Genomic DNA, 18118 nt, shown 5'->3' with positions numbered 1-18118 from the left:
ATTCCGTGAAACAACTTCTCCCCTGCCCTGAACACCTGCCTTGTATTTAAGGATAAGGTCCTGCACCAAATCACATGTAGCTTTCCTGTTTCAAATTTCACTCACTTCTGTTTACAATCAAAGGAGCTCCTGGGTGGAGATTTATGATATTTACATGCTTTTCTAATTAGGATAATGATTACACCTGCTTTTAGATAACATTTATAGCCTGCTTCAAGGTCTCATTGAAATCACTAACTAGCTTTGAATTCTGAGCCTTCAACACCTCATATAGATAACATTTCCAAGGAACCAGACGTTATCTTTGCATGTGTTTTTATACAGGCCATTAAAAAGTCTTGCAGATATTATAGGAAAACACAGAGTTTCTTTCATAAGGGTTTAGCTGTACATTCCATTTATTTCCTTCCTCAAGTACGTGACATTAAAGATGGGTTGCTCTTGTTCTGATGCCACAAAGGATTATTGATGAAATAAAGGCTCTGCTGAAGGCAATGAGAGTTTTACCATTGACTTCAATGCAGCTAGAATTTCACCTCTGAAGTGTGAAATAAATAACAGGAGCAGATAGAAAAAAAATAATAATCCATGCCTAGGGTCCACAGTAATAACCAAACTTTTTTTAGAGGGGAATAAATGGAATCCAGCTGAGATCTGAAATACTTCATGAGGGGTATGATAGGGCTCATGATTTTGAATAAAATCTTGAATGGTCAAAGAAGGATGTGAGATTTCTTTGACAGATTTTGTGAATGTTTCAGCGTATGTACACCTAAATCAACGAACAGATGCAGTTTACAAAGGCGTAATAAATATGCAGTTGTCTTTCAGTTTGCCATGGGTCAGCTTTCCTGTGTATAATATGTAAAGTGTGCCTGATACTTGCAGGTTTTCTTGATGATTTCTGATGAATTGTTTTGAGTAAAAAGTTTACCATTCTCCATTGTTCTCTTTTAGAAATATTCTTTACAGATTAGATGAAAGGAGAAGCCAGTTTTCAGTCCTGCTAGAGGCACTGGAGCACTGCAAACTACATCAGTCAAATGAGACCATTCAAGCAGCCTTGTCAGAGGTGCTGAACAGCATCAATTCAGCTCAGGTTTACTTCAAAGCAGGACTTGATGTGTTTGAGACTACCTTAGCTGGAAAGAAATGAAAGGATTCTCTGCATTCTAAGACGTTTGTTTACAACTCGCTAAACAAAAGTTCGACTTGGACCAGAATTTCTCTGAGGATGAAACCTTTCTCAACTTTTTTTTCAGTTGGCGCTTAAAGGTACTGCAATGGGTGTTTTTCTAAATATAAAACAGTCTTTTGCACTGTTCACAGTATATCTCAAATGTCTGTTTCTGAATGTATAAAACATCATGGGAGGGAATAACACTTAAGATATGATTTTTAGAAGGAGATCTGCTGTATTTTTGTATGTAAAATATATTTTTAGGACTAAGAGCTCAATCTTGCAATGTACCGAGCATGTCCTGCAATATGCTGAAGACCTGGTTCTGAGACACCCCAGATGTATACCCAGGTGAATTTTCTATGCCTGGTCTGTCAGAAAAATGTGACTTAAGTATACTCCTGTGTTTCTTAACTTCCTCAGCAATCTCATATTCTTCCTTACTCCTTTCAGAGTAAGTAGTTGAAGGATGTGGCGTTTCCTTGGGTATCCAGTGCTGGAGTTAATCAGGAAATGCACAAAACACCCTTACTAGTGCAATCCAACACCTTTACTCCTGTGGAACAATAAATACCTCAATTCTGAGAATACAGATAAACTTTGATTATCCCATTTCTGTATGAAAAAGAGTTGTTTTCTCTAGTAATTCTTGGAGAGAAAATTTTTGTGATGATTTCAAATTATTTGAAAAGTAGTTACACTTGTACAAAGATACTTTGATTCTTATGTTAAGTAAAAGAACTGCCTAGTCTTTTAAGGCTACAGGCCTTATGAGCTCATATATCGTCAAAACAGCCCACTTTAAGGTCTCCCTAAATTTCCAGAGAGCAGTAAATGAAAACAAGACCTCAAAGTTCTAGGCACATTTTTGGGATTCCACTACTCGGCCACACCACCCACTGTTCCAGGCTGGATCATTTCATCAGTAGTGGCCAGCATATAGGAACTGGATTGTTGCCAAAACAAGCACAAGGAAAACATAAATTCATTTCCTACTGCAGAACCAGGAATTCACCTCTGAAGGCACAAGGTGATGAAGCATATTGCAGGGGTAAAACTCAAATCTGTTTTGCATTGGTGGAAGCCCTGTACAAAGACTGTAATCACACCATTACCTTGTTGGCCTGAAGTAATCTGTGAATGGAAGGATCAGGATGTTCAGTGTCCTAACCTCTAAGGGGATAATATACACACTTGAGAACTGCAGTCTTAAAAATATAAACAATTGAAATTGTTAAGCCCTATTGGGTTTAGAGTTTTACAATCTCAGATGATTCTGGGGTTAGAGCTTAAAAAAAATAATTTTATATAGATACTTAGAATTGAAATATAATTTATTTGATGGAAACATTAAATGCATTGTTGCCTAGTTTGCCATGGAAACATTACAGAAACATTTAAGTTTACGATAAAAATGGAAAAAGTATCTGTATTAATGTAAAAAAATTGCCTTCTGGAAAATTTCAAAGTGCACAATTTGGTGAAAGACTTTTTAAAGTGTGTGTTCACATAGCAAGAAATGAGAGTTGTTTACAGATCTGGGTTTCTGTTTCCAAAAGTCCTTGGCAAATGGGCCTCTGTAAGCAATGACCTGGGACTGGGTACATGCAGCTGTGTTGTTGCTACATTTCTTTGCAAGTTATTATCACAACATGGGCAAAAGCATCCCGAGTCTGACCAGAGGTGGAGCTATGCAGTTGTACAGCTACAACCGAAGAGGGAATATGTTCAACATCAGTCAGCATGACTGCATGAACTTAGACATGGTTATCTCCTATTTTTACTTGGCATCTGATAAGCAAGAGTATATGATTATTCTTTTGCTAATGCTGGTACCAATTCTGTTTATTGCAGAGAGAATTTGACTTCTGAAGAGTAACATTTTTTATGATACTACAATGTTGTTCATCTCCTTGTTTCCATGGTTTTTATTATTGCAATACTTAAATGGTTGGAATGGTCACATTTGAGTTGTATGTTTATTTTGTAATAGTATTTGGGGAGGTACCGTGCACATTATGTTTGAATTGTATCTTCTAATAGGGACCACTCTTCTAACAGTTTGTTTATTAACATATTTTCTTTAGAGTGCTGACTCACTGTGGAGCCAATGTCTATGGTCTTAAATGGTATAGGGCCAGGTGCCATTATGAGACCAAAAATAGAGACTAACACTTCCTTTAACTCTGCCAGGTGAATTTAATAACTGCTTCCTCAGTCTCAGTATGTACATTCCAGCAAAACCACCTCTAATGTAACCAAAGTGTACTCATGCAAAATCAGTGAAATCTGTTGGGAAGAGTTTCCCTCATGTATGATTTCTCAGCCACGTAATTCCTCACTAAAACATTTATCTTGTTTTCTCACTAATGTCCTTCTATAACCACTTTAAAACCACAGACTTCAAAATACTCCACACAAAAAGCATTGCTACTATAAATGCCTGTCTATTCTAGAGACAATCATATGTTCTTGTTGGTGAGATGAATCAGATGAGCTATTTAGGGACTTAAATGCATTGATTTCAATGTCATCTCACACTTCTAGATCTCTAGGCTTTTATTTCAAATGTTCAGATCTTACATATAAGCGAGTGCTCAGTGATAATATTTGCACCATTATAGCTTTGGAAAAGGCACTTTTGAGCCATATCCTTCCATTGATTTTTAAATCCTACCTATTGACTTCAAAGAATTTATAGCAAGTTAAGGTCCTAAATACCTGGTATGTTTCTAACAGAATTTTTGCCCAGCCAACTGTGGAACATCAGCTAAAGGAAGGTGTTAGTAAATCATAGTAGCTTACCCAAATTGAATTTATTCCTATATTGTGTTGAAATAAATGAAGCGCCCTTAAAGGCAGAAGTATGTTTGCAAATTGCATGAATGATACAAAAAGTTTGTTACCTTTTCAGAAACATCAACTGCCAGAGACAATATAACAAATGCATTGATTGCTAAGTAGTCTAGAGTCATGCTTACAGTGACCAGAAAATCCCTGCAGCTTGAAATATTTGTATGTTGAGACAGTTGATAATAAAAGGCTAGTAAGATTTTATTAGTGCATATTTTAAAGAGTCCATAAAGAAGCTAAAGTACAATCAACTCAGATGAATAATAAGTAAATGGGAGCTGGGTTTTGACTACTAGCCTTAAAAAAGGCAGTGAATTGCTTTTATCATCCAAGAAAAACAGTATTTGTGTGAATACGCAAGCACACAAATACGCAAATGCCTTATATCTTCAAAACATTGTACAAACACTAATTTGTACAAACACTAATTTAACACTAATGCAGTGATATGACACATCTACATAAACATAGATGAAAATAATGACTACATGAGAAATTTAGCAAACACTTTACACTGCTTCACTTACCTTTTAGGAAAGTATTTCAGTCTAGAGGTGTAAAAGGCAGCACCTCAGCTGACCTCAGTTCTTGCAGCAGTAGGTGGAGACATCTACTACGTTAAATCTCTCATGAATCACAGAAGGGACCTCTGGAGGTCATCTAGTCCAACCTCCCTGCTCAAGCAGGATCACCTGGAGCCAGTTGCCCAGGAGGGACTATGTTCAGATTATTTTTGAAAATTTTGCAAGGATGGAGATTCCACAACCTCTCTGGGCAGTCTATGTCAGTGCTTGGTCACCCTCATAGAGAAAAAGTGTTTCCTTCTTCTGTAGATATAGTTTCTCCCAATCTCTTGCTATATTTCTTAGTTGTTAAATTATTGTAATTTGTTTACTTGTAAACATTCAAAAGATAACCATCATTTCGTTCAGTGAAAACTCTTGGCCAAGGTCTCTAGGATTTCACAGTTGATATGTTGGAAAGTTTGTATAAGGAGATTTGTCTTTCAAGCCATGGCGTTTATTTTTAAGTTGTAGAGACTAATGTCTTTATCTTTTGAGATCACAGGATTTCTATCTACGTTAAGAGAGTGATTGAGAACAAAAGATGTATTAGAAAATGCAGGGAGGAAAAATACCCGTTAGCATATGCGTAGCTATGTACTATGAATGTATCTGTTTTAACCAAACTTTGGGACCTCAGTGCAATTCTATGGCTTGTGTTGTGCAGAAAGTCAGGCAAGATAATTGTATGGGTCATTCTGGCTTTAAAAGCTATTAAATATTATAAAAATAGTTATGTCTAGGCCTGTATTCCCAAGGGAGCAGTTAAGAGTTTCCTCAAAAGCCTTGTGTTGCAAGCTGTTATCTGTTACGCAGAAATGGGTACCTCTGACATACATTACAGTTGCTATCTCAGGAAACAAGCATATGTGGAAGATGTTCTTTCCCTTTAGCACTCTATAACATTTTAGCAGTATTCTGCCAGTCACAGAAAGGTGAGTGATAGGAAACAAATTAATTTTAAGATGCTTGGGACCTGAATTTTGAAAACAGGTAGCCTTATGCAGAGCTATAAAAGTTCAAAATATAGTAAGGTGTCTTCTGTTGGAGGTCTAAGTCTACAAAACTTGGGATAGAGACTCCAGTATGGCAAGTAAATGTCTCAGAAATATAGAATACACAATTAATTATTGTCTATTAAAAGTTATATTAATGGTAAAAATTACTTGCCTACCAATGCAGGGATAGGATTTCATCACCCCAGACAGTTTTTGGTGGCTTTAAACATCAGACTGTCTTTTCTCCCTCTGCTACCATCTTCTCCAACTCCCTGCATTCAACTTTTTTCACATCCTCATGCCATGTCATGACTTTCCCCATTTCCTCACCACCTTTTTCTCAATCATTCCCACTAGTTTTCAGTCTCCATTCTGGTTCCTTATTACTTCTTACCAACTATCACTTCTTAGTCTCCCCTTTAATTCACCAACCACCAAGTTAATCCCTCTCTTTTCTCCCTCTGCAGTCAGTCATGCCTTTTGTTCCCCATCCAGTTCCAGTTTCGTTAGCCCGTCATTTCCATTTTCCTGTTACATCAGTTCCCTGATTTTCTGCCACCTATCCTGGTGCTATGAGACTTTTTCCCAATGTGCTTCATGTCTCCACCTCTAGACCTTGCCCTGTGTGTTTGAATCTGTTCAACTTCTTTGCCAATTCTGCTTGGGGATGGTGGAAAATTGCAGGGTGATAGATCAACTCACCTGCCTTAAGTTTAGATTCTTATGCCTGCTACAGCTGACCATAATAAAGAGCTGAAAGTGATGGAAAAATCCTGCTCAGATCCAAATGGGTAAAACATAAGGAGACATCATCTGTTAAATTCAAAGTCATCTCTTCTGAGTATGTGCAAACAGCAATTTTTCAATTATAACTTGATTGAATGGAAGCAGATTTTCTTGAGGACTGCAAAGTTTCTTAGCTTCTTTGTCTCTAATGTTTGGACCAGGACATTCCTTCAAAAATAGCAGTGTGGGCAGGTGATAATCTTGAAAGTTTTGAAATAAACTTTTTGAAGTTGGATGAATAAGAAATGATAGGCAAACTTAATCAGAGTTGGCACTATCTACTACATGTCTACAAAGTAAAATAAGCAGTATGTAAGCATGTAATTTTTTCTGACCTTGTGCATGCCATCCAGTACCTTTCATTACATGATGGCTACATACGAAAGTTATGCGTGTAAATATCTGACTATGAAAAGATGGTTAGAGCAGAAGCAAAACTTGGTTACTATATTGCAAAGTTTAAGTGATTAAGGATGATAAAGACTCAAGCCATATGCACAAATCTGCACTTGAAAGTGCACTCTTGAACATAGGAAGTGCCTAAAAATAATGAATACTCATCTAGGAAGGAAAGGATTTAGGAATATCTAAATTAGACTTTACGTTTACTAAAACTACGGTGCTATCAGACCAGACTTTTTTTTCCCTAATTTTAATCCCATTGCCCCTGGTTATTTATGCTATTGCTCGTACACACTTGTCATAATTGGAGACTATGTATTCCTGCAGATTTAGATTTACTGAAAGATTATGTTCCCCCTCAGTTTTACTGACCTGGTCTGTTTTTTTCAGAAGAGTTGACTTTACTGTGACTGCTTATCAGGGTACAATTCTACATGAGTGAGGTCAGCAGAATTTGGCCACTATTTATGGAATGCCCCAAAAGATTTGGTATTAGGACATTGTTTATTTGTGTTTAGTCTATTTAATCTCTCAACATAGATTATTACAAGCAAGGGTATATTTTTCAAAAAATGGACAGATGTCTCTTGGTCAATGTTAAGTAAACCCACAGGGCAGAATATAAATGTGTATGTACAAGTGTTGTATTGTAATCTAGTGTTAACTTAATAGTTATTATAAATGTTGGCACGGATTAATGCACACATTCTCTTATGAGCTTCACAGATTGAAATTAATACAAGAGCTTAATTTAAGAAATGTAATCAGAATGTAGGTGTGGAACAACTTTTTTTGCTGTGTAAATGTAGTATATGCTTACTTGTCTGCCTAATCCACTTGGTTAAAAAAGATTAGGTTTTTGTTTAAGCTACTTTTCTCTGATTTATTTTCCAACAAGCCTTTCCAAATGAAGTCTTGCTCTTTATTTTTCTTTTAAATGTGTGCTACCTTTAGCGTTTATGGAAAGCTTATCATATGTTAAGACAGCGTAATGTCTTTTTGTCTGATCATTCCTGGATTATGTGATAGAATTAAAAGTGGTATTTCAAAGCATGGTCTTTGGAAGAACGTCCTTTACTGACCAGTTAATTGTATATGAGATTATATGCTTGAGTGGCTGTCTTTACCATGCAGTGGTATAGGTATGCAATATGATGCTTTGAGGCACTAATTAAATAGAATTTTTTTTTTTTTTTTTAAATAGTATTGCAGAGACCTGCTATTTTCCCCCCACTTGAAACTGTTCTCTCCTGAGCATACTGGTAATATAGCAATGTAATACCAAGTTCTGTTAGCACCTGCTACAAGCTGTTCCTACAGGTGGCATGTTAGGGGGTTGTCTGAGCTGTCAGTGTGTTTCCACAATTTTTAATTAGTGTCTCTTGTAGCCTCGCTCAGCTTTTATGTAGCACAGTCGTGGTACTGGTCTGAATGACACCACCTTGAGTTGGATAGGTCTGATGAATGTGTTAGCTTGTGACAGAAACTGCTGTTGTGCCCTATCCTTAAAAAGTTGTGTATAATACCTGGTAAGTGCTTCCCAAACTTCTGGTGTTTTCAGTCTGTATACTAGGGATCCTGAGAAAGTACTGGAACACTGGAGGTTTTTTCATGCAGTCTCATTTCCTGTTCTCAACAGCTGAAACATCTTGTAGTCTATGAATCCACTAGAGGAGAAATAAGGAGATGCTTAATATTTCATACTTAAAGCAGGTAAGATGAATACAAATTCTCTTCATTTTCCATTTGCAGTTTATGCAAGTTAATATGCAACATACTCTTATCACATATATTATGATTTGGTATTCTGAGACAAATGGAAAATGAATGTGACTCTACGCAGAGGAAGTATAATGAATTCAGGGAGCAGTTCAAATTCAAATATCTTAACTATTTGCACACAGTGAGAAAAAACACAAGTGAAGATACTTGGAGCAGATATTTTGGAGGGGTTTAGTACAGGTCTGGAAAACAATATTCTTCTGCATAAGGCCAGATTTTAGCATTGCATTAATACCTAGCTGCATGGTAATGAATTGTACGTCCTCATTGCTGTACCTTTGAGGATTAATGTTCAAATGCTGTTTTCAGTGATTGTCTTTGTCTCAATACGAACTATTATATGAACTATTACTTTTATATCATGTAACAACTTACAGAGTTTACCTAATTGCATGGAATATGCAAGTATTTCTGCCTTTTGTATGCAAAAGAGCAGCTGTCAAGTTGTGTTATCTTTGTCAAGCTTTGACATAGAATGTGAGATGCCTGAATGATGACTCCTTCATTCCATCTACTTCTAAATTTTCATGTAGTAAAATCAAGTTGCCACAATTGATAGCTAGTCAATTCAGAATATTAAGTAACTAGGTTTTTGGCCATGCAGTCATATAAACTTGACACATTGATTCCTGGAAACCTATAAATATCATGTTATGTGGAAATGTGCAATGAAAGGTTGATTTTTATAACACAGTATAGAATGTTCAGTCTGAATAAAACAGCTTATTTGCAGAATTAGTTTACTTTGTATCAATTTGTACTTTTATAACATAGTGTAATGAAAAGGTAACATTGGCCATTAACGTAAGTAGATTCTACTTTGATTAAGAAGCACATTTTACTTGTTTGTGCTATGAATATGATTTTTGCAGTCCGTGAGAGTGTTTGTACAGAAGGCACTGTGGACTGGAATTCACTAACAGACATTTTGTGAAAGTGGTTGTGAATTAGACAGCGGTTTTTCCTTAGTTACATTTTTGCTAGAAATTAAACTGGAATATGAAGATGTGTATAATGTACATTGCACTGAATGATTTGGAATTATATTCATTTGGTTTTTGTTGGTTTTGCTTTCTTTTTTTAATTGGTTCTGCCAGTGAGCTGTAACATGCCTCTCAAGCTGCTGATTCAGTAACACGGATCCCAGGGCATTAAAACACAATGGGAGGAAGGAAAAAAGCAAGGCAGAACCTCATAATCTGGGATGTGATAATTTACTGATGGGTAAATTCTGGATTATCCACTTTTTTTAGGTGCTGGTATATAGAAAGCCCAGATACTCAGATAATTGGTCTTTCAAGTAGAAATAAATTGTTCTTGTATGTTTTTGAGAACCAAGAATTTGAAAAGTAGGTAAAGACTTTGGACCAAACTCAAAGCATTCAGGATGAGCCTCTTAAAAAAAAAAAAAAAAAAAAAAAAAAAAAAAAAAAAAAAGGCAGCTACTGAATAGCCTTAATGCTATCTGAAGAAAGAGACCAGTCAATTCTGAAAATCTTGATGATACGTAATATTCAGATTATATGAAATTCAGAAGATCAGGCTTTTTCCTGTAGTTCAGAGGTGCTGAAATCATAAGGTAGTTGTTATCCCATGAAAATATGAATTCCATGTTTTGTTTATAGTATATGAAAACTGGGAGGATTTTCTGTACTTATAAAGCACTTGAGAGGTGTAATGAAATAGTTCCATTGCAAATGAATGTGTATTTCCAAATTTTATTTTCATTTTGTGTAGGTCTTTTTTGAAACTGCTCTGCTGTTCACCAGATTAAAAGGAAAAAAAAAAAAAAACCCAAACAACCAAACAACAAAACCAATGGTACCTTGTTAATGTTTTTAATCATGGCTAGATCATAACCTACTTTTATACATTAGCTATTAACTCCATAGAAAGTGCAGCTCTGACTAGAGTATCTCATGTAATGTTAAAGACTAACTTGTGAAACATATTCTGAAGGAATATGCTTCCTTTAAGCCATGTAAACTTGTGCCATGAAAATAAAACGCAACCGTAAATCTCCAGTTTTATACAAGTATCTGATCTTCAATTCCTGCTGATAGATCTGTGGTAGTCATTATTACTGGAAAAATGTCATTGAAGCTAAACATTCTTTGCCTGTGTATCAAAATCTTCTTCTGTGGTTCTGCTTAGGAATAGAATCACAGAATCATTTTGGTTGGAAAAGATCTTTAATATCAAGTCCAACCATTAACCTAGCACTGCCAAGTCCAGCAGCACACCATGTCCCTAAGTGCCACATCTACACATGGCACAAGAGATTGGACCATTATCCTCTTTCACTGAGTATCTATCTAAGCAATAAATAAATGATGATAATAATAATAATAAATGTATATTTAATGTAAGTATTCCAAGTAGCCAGGCTTGGTATAGAACAGATTTGTCTAAGAGAATGGGAACATAGCTGATCGTCTCCACTGTGTCATTTAACCTTGAGATTGCTATGGCATTTCTTGCACCTGTATTTCTTTCCAAGTAGTAGCATAGAGATCCACATGGGAGTGGAATATATAGGATCATAAAGGCATTTGCTTTTTATATGAAAGGTAGATATGGTAACAATGCAACCGAAGTAATGAATAATGTGAAACTGTCACAGTGAAGTGTCTATACATTAGGCTGATGAGCAGGATGAGAGCAGAAACAGGTTCTGGCCAGTGGTAGCTGCCTGATAGGGCCAACAGTGGGTTGAAAGTCCTAAGAGTGCCAGAAGTGGGCACTGGGAATGGCAGGTGCTGGTGAGACGATGCTATTGCACCAGGTACCAGAAAGCACACGGAGGAGAGCTGGCTTTTGCCCAAAGAACTCTGATGCCAGTTTAACCAGCTCTGAGTCTGTTCTGAATGCACTGTAAACCAGTAAGAGCACTTCAGCCCCACGCTGATCTGTTTATTTTGGAAAGGGCAAGGTATAAAATAGGTAAAACTTTACCACTAGAAACAGTAGCAAATCCTGTATTTGAAAGAGAAACTCGGGGCCTTGTGAGTTCGTTTCTATATTCCATCAGAAGAGAATATAAAAGTAACTACAAGAGTGATGCTGTGAGCTGAATCGATTTTGAGATACTTAGTAACAACAATTGAATCACCATTTTCTCCCTAACAGGCAAAAAGTAGAATGAGTGATCCTAGGACTGGATAAGATAAGCTAGGCCTAAATATCTGAGTTAAAAAGCCTTTGTTGAGGCAAATACACAAAGGCACCAAAGCAAAGATTTTTTTCTGTACAGTGACCTTGAACACTCCATTGACCTTATTTCTAACAAACTTCAATCTCTTTCCGCTTATAGTCTTCCTCTCAGCTGCAGAGGCTCTGGGCTGTATCTCAAGTGTTGTAAACCAAGATCACTCCTGTGAGGCTGTCAGCTTACATCAAGCGAAGATCTGATCTGCTGTTTGTAGCTCAGCCTCAAACAAATGGAAGCATTTTTTGACATTGCTTGACTATCTCACTTCAAGAGAAACCTAGTAAGGTTTCTAGCCAATGCCTCCAATTCATCTTTGGGTATATTTGAGCTGAGGTCAGTGCTATGCCAGCAATGAATTATCCCATTGGTTAAGGGTTACTTTTCCTGCACAAAAGAGAACACACATCGGAAGTAATACCATGCAATATTTACTTCCTTTTAACATGTGTTGTTGGTTTAATAGCAAGTATTGTACTTAAAACTGAACCTCTCTCTTAAAGAGTTACCTGCTATCTCTCAAGAATAAGCTGCTTTTATACTGTAAAATACAAACTAGTTTCTGATGGTATCCTTCTGTATCCCTTAGCTGTGATTTGAGAGGATGATGATGAGCACAGTGCCCTATCAGAACTGTGTCCCTGTATCTTCTACAGGAAGAAGGGAAAATAATGGGCAGAGACGTACTTAATATAAGAGCTGAAAATACAGAAATATAAAATACAAAGCTTAAAATATATGGTGTTGGTTATGCAATTGAGAATGAAAGTTAAAGAACTAGTATGTAAAGTGAAACAAAATGGGTAATATTGTGTCAGTATTGAAGAGACAAAATGGCTGAGAAATGCCTTTGCTTTGATAGTATAAACCTGTGGAGGTTGTTACAGAACACACAGGGAAAGCCTTAAAACTGGTCGAATTCCAAGTTACATGGATATGTGTAAGTTGTAATGTGAGAGAAAGTGTACTGCCATATGACTAGTCAGACATTGAAATGTCTCATGCCTATCAAAAAGGCACTGTTATATTCCAAACTGGAATACAGCATCCAGAGAAACAAGGAAAAAAAGAGATTGCTGTCTGCATCTACCACAAACAAACAGGTTGACATTTCTAACTGTATTTCTGTGGTTTTCCTCTGAATAATAATAGAGCTTAGTGTAAGAATTCATAAAGATGAATTTGTCTCTAGCCTGGGTGACAGGCAGGTGTTTGTCAGTATGGGACTATATATGAAAGATGGTCAAATTAGCTGAGTAAGTTTCCACATATGTCATGTGTCACTGCATTTCCTAAAATGACAAATCATTGCGTTATCTAAAATGAAGATGCAGAACTATGATGGGAGACCTTGATATGCAGGTGTTACTTATACAGTGAGTGTGAAAAATTGGATCATACCCCCACGCATGAAGTTCACATTTTCAAATTCTGGGAGAATGACCCTATAATGAACACTGACTGAGTTCACTTTCAGGACTGTGCCATTCATAAAGCACTTGTCATGCGCTCCTAGCACAACATAATCAGGGCCCTATGAGTGAGTAATAGCCTTGTATTCATAGCAAGGCAATTTATTATCCTATATGTAAAATGACAACTTCATTATTATTCACTATTAGGAAATAGCAGGGAAAGTAGCAGTTGAAATAAAAAGGCAGCTTTTAAAATAATTTTTTTTACAGTATGAAAATCCAATACATAAATTTGCAGCATGTAACATTTTTATTAATCTGTGAAGAATTTAACTTGATGTTCCATGGCATACTTCACTGATGCTTCATCATTAGATCTAGAGACAAAAATTTGTAGTGACTGGCTGCAGCATCGTGGGGTTTTTTCAACCAGCTATGCACCTCCTACTGTGCACTTTTAGAATGGCAGAATTCTGCCTCAGTTACTTTGCTGGCCATCCGAGGAATTGACTTTGGGCCGTGCAGTTTGACGCAGCTTTGTAAACTGACTGCAGATACTTAGTTCTGGTCACAGTACAGTGCAAAATATTTGACAGATGATTGGTCTTCTCGTGGTTTTTGCTGTTATTTCCATGAGGCCTTCACCATCCATATGAAATAAGCAACTGTTCATTTAGCTCCTGCTGGTAATACTGCCTTTCAAGATAAGGGGAACTCTTTCTTGTCAGAATAATTATATTTACCCAACTTTTCTGTCATCTATTAGTATTTCTGATTATTTCTAATATTTCTTTCAGAATACATTCATTTGCTTCAGATTACATGTGTTGATGCCCATCATTTTATAAACCTAGAATAAGTGAAAATGAATGATCAACCATGATAGGTAACTCATTAAGGAGACGTAAAATAGATTACATACTAAGGTGTGATCCAGTTGGTGGTTTGAAGATCCTTGACAGTATGACAAGGTTGGCATCATTAATTCTCTCCTGAGAAGGAAAGTTAAGTCCATTGGGAGAGAGAAACCACAAACCATCAGATTTACAGAAGGAGGATGGGAGCAGCATGAAGTTGAAAGGGCTGATAGATCTCTCTCTCTTCCCCCCCCCACCCCCAAATATTTAAATAGGTTATTTTAATAACTTTTCTGCACCAATTCTCTTTCCAGAGATCATTTAGAGTTATGGCCAGGTCTCAGTTGGCACACTTCAGGGATCTCTAATGTAGCTTACCTGAGAAACTACTTTCCAAGTTTGTAATTAATCAAATCTCATAAAGGGGCATTGGTTACTGCTGCAATGTGATTCTTTATGAAAAACATCTGTCAGAGAAGGTGTTTGCATTCCAATACTATTAGGACTCAACAACAGGTAATCCATATGATGAAGGCTAAGACAGAAAGTTATACTGAACCAGTAAAAAAAAATTATTAGAAAAAAAATGACTCTTGTAAATCTTACATAAAAATAAATTGCTATGTTGTATGAGTACCTCGGGGTCTCTAAGCTGGTCAGTGTCACAACACTCTTATGACCTAAAGAGTTTTCCTATTTTCTCTTTTATAGATAGGTGAAGGGAGTTTGCAAAGAATGAGAAAGGCAGGCATACCTGGGACCTCCTGCATTCCAGTAAAGAAATGTAACTGCTGGACTGTCCTTCTTAAGCCTTTGTCAAAGACAGAGATTTTTGCCAAGATAAATTTCTCTAGTCAGAGAACAGTTTCATACTTTTTTTTTTTTTTCCAAGAGGACGTACAAAGACTTAAGAATTCTCTCCCTGACCAATTGTATGACACTTTGGATAAATCTTTATATGAAATAATACTCAAGGACCTAAGTAATACATCATACTTGATCTGACCAGGCATAAATCATTTATTCATGATATATCATTCATAACTTGATTCATTGACTCATCTTTAGACAAGACAAGGTCAGTAGAAAAAAATGATTAAGCTTTTTGCCTGCAGGAGGAAGAAGCTTAAACAACAAATTCATCTTCACATCTGACCTCATGAAACTTGACAGAGAAGATTTTAAAAATAGAAGTAGACTTAAAAAGCCAACTTTTACTCCCAATTACACTAGTTTAAATCCACCGTCACTCCACTGACTGTACAGTAAATGGGAAAAGCCTCTGCAAGTCGGTGGAATCACTCTGGAGTTCATACCATCAGGGAAGAATTTGACTCTGAAAGAGGGGACTTGGACACTTAAAGTTGAAAATAATGTGCCTGAATATTTTATTGGATCAAAGATGGCAAGTCAGACTCTGTACCCAGTCATATCATTATAAATCTGGCAAGAGACTAGTCTGAGCCTTCTGGCAGGCTGAACTAAACAGCCTCCTTGATTTACAGTTCATGTTTTTGCTTGTGTTACTATTGAAATTTCATTTCAATAGATGTGGTCCTTCCTGGATTGTCCTTGAGAGCAGTATCTTAGGAACAGGACGCTGTTTTGTTAAATAACACAAAGTGCAAGAGTGTGCCATTTCCCTACAGCCTATCCATGGTCCTAGCACTCTGACATTGGCCAAGCCTTTGCTCATAGAAGAGAGCAAAATCTTCACGTTCTAGTGCAGCACTGGTAACGTTTGTTGTGCAATAATTATTTTAAGAGGAAATAATACCAAGCTTCAAGTAAGGTAAGGCAGATCCTTCAAACTAAACTTGTCTGTGTGCTTAAGTGTCCAGAGGGCACAGTAATATTCAAATAACCATATGTACATTTATTCTAAAATTAAACAAACTAAAACAATGTGTCAAAATTGAACTTGATTCCATTTGGTAGAAATCTCAACTTATTTCCAGTTCTTAGAGTGATTGAATGCCTTTATCAACAAGTGAAACTGATAAAAATGGAGGGTGCTTAATACATTGAACCCTTTGAAATTCTATTTGTTTTTAAGAAATAGAAATGGAAATGCATAATTGTGAAAAGAGCTGGAATCAGCATTTTATATCAATGAACCTCAAACAGATACAAGCAAAAGATAATGATACATTAGAAAAGAAGCAGACTTTAAGATAGCTGATGGGAGTTTGCAGAGGGATTTCGGGGGGCTTTACTTTCTTTTTGGCTTTTTATATTTCAGACTGTTGTATTATGGAGTAGCCCACCAAATGTTACAATTATAAGTGAGAGCTGAAGAGTCCTTAAGCAGTGCATTTCCCCTACATATCATTCTAAAAACCTGTGCTAAATAACCTAGTGCTGATTTCACATCTCCAGTGTTCAGTAGCCTTTAAAATTTCTCATTTCTTTGCTCTGTGATTGTGCTTTAGGCAGTTGCATAAAGCATAGAAATGTACCAGCTCAAGGCATGTAATGGTATTTTCTATCACAGTTCTCACAAGGAACACCAGCTGTATTTTTTTTTTTATATGAATAAACATTTTAATCAATTTAATAAGTTTAAAGGTAGTTTCAACCTAGGCAGCTAATATACGTACAGTACCATCCACACAAAAACAAACAAAAAAACCCCCAAAAAACCCCAAAAGAAGAACAGAGCATGACAATTAAAACATTTTTATTCTTTTTTTAATATTTGGTATTAACTTCTTGTGATATGGTGTTATGATTTTGGCTGGGACACAGTTAATTTTCTTCCCAGTAGCTGGTATGGGGCTGTGTTTTGGATTTGTGCTGAATACAGTGTTGATAACCCAGGGATGTTTTCGTTATTGCTGAGCAGTGCTTACACACAGTCAAGGCATCTTCTGCTTCTCACAACGCCCCACCAGCGAGTAGGCTGGGGGTGCCCAAGGAGTAGGGAAGGGACACAGCTGGGACAGCTGACCCCAACTGACCTAAGGGATATTCCATACCATATGACATCATGCTCAGCATAAAACGCTGGGGGAAGAAAAAGGAAGGGGGGGATGCTCAGAGTGATGGTGTTTGTCCTCCCAAGTAACCGTCACGCATGATGGAGCCCTGCTGTCCTGGAGAAGGCTGAACACCTGCCTGCTGATGGGAAGTGGTGAATGAATTCCTTCTTTTGCTTTGCTTGTGCGCGTGGCTTTTGCTCTATCTGTTAAACCATCTTTATCTCAACCCACAAGTTTTCTCACTTTTAGTCTTCTGATTCTCTCCCCCATTCCACTGGGAGGAGGGGTGAGTGAGTGGCTGTGTGGTGCTTAGCTACCAGCTGGGGTTAAACCACAACAGCCCTTTCCCCTTTTTGTCCTTGAAATACCCTCTCCTGAGGTAGTCTATGGCAAGGATGCATGGAGCCTCTGGGCCAGTCACAATTGGGTACTTTTGCCACGCATTCCCAGTTACTTCAGCTTCCAATACAGTTAACTGTTGGGATCCCCCGTCATTCCAGAAATACAAGGGGTTCTGCCCCTTTACAGCTTGACGGCATTAGGGGTACACTGTGCACCAGGCCTTGAAAAATGATTCCTGTGGTGACATGGCACCCCTGAGAGAATTGAGTCCAACAACAGGACTCTTTCTAAAACAACCTCATAGACACCTGGGCCAAAGAGCATGGCATTGAGTGGGTGTATCACATCCCCTATCATGCACCAGCCTCTGGGAAAATCAAATGATACAATGGACTGTTAAAGACTACACTGAGAGCAATGGGAGGTGGGACCCTCAAACATTGGGATACACATTTAGCAAAGGCCACTTGTTTAGTCAACACTAGGGGATCTACCAATCGAGCTGGATCTGCCCAGTCAAAACTCCCACATCCTGTAGAAGGGGATGAAGTCCCAGTAGTGTACATGAAGAATATGTTGGGAAAGACAGTCTGGGTTACTCAGGCAAAGGCAAACCCATCTGTGGGATTGCTTTCACTCAAGGACCTGGGTGTACTTGGTGGGTAATGCATAAGGATGGGGCAGTCCAACGTGCACCTCAAGGGGATTTGATTTTGGGTGAGAATACCCAATTACTTAAATTGTATTATAT

General features: G+C 37.3%; 1 protein-coding gene across 8 annotated transcripts in view; it reads left to right on the top strand.

The window, feature by feature from the left end:
* The window catches only part of NAALADL2 (N-acetylated alpha-linked acidic dipeptidase like 2), a 488624-nt gene extending 484182 nt beyond the window's left edge, over positions 1-4442 (top strand). For all 8 annotated transcript variants that reach the window (XM_075761534.1, XM_075761530.1, XM_075761531.1 and 5 more), the window contains one exon: positions 958-4442. In XM_075761534.1, coding sequence (XP_075617649.1) covers positions 958-1156 — 199 coding nt within the window. In that variant the 3' untranslated portion in view covers positions 1157-4442. The remainder of the gene's footprint in view (positions 1-957) is intronic.
* Positions 4443-18118: the final 13676 nt, after the last annotated feature.

This window comes from Balearica regulorum, chromosome 9 (assembly GCF_011004875.1).
Source record: "Balearica regulorum gibbericeps isolate bBalReg1 chromosome 9, bBalReg1.pri, whole genome shotgun sequence".
In the NCBI taxonomy this organism is placed as follows: domain Eukaryota; kingdom Metazoa; phylum Chordata; class Aves; order Gruiformes; family Gruidae; genus Balearica; species Balearica regulorum.
This window is presented reverse-complemented; position numbering and strand designations above follow the sequence as displayed.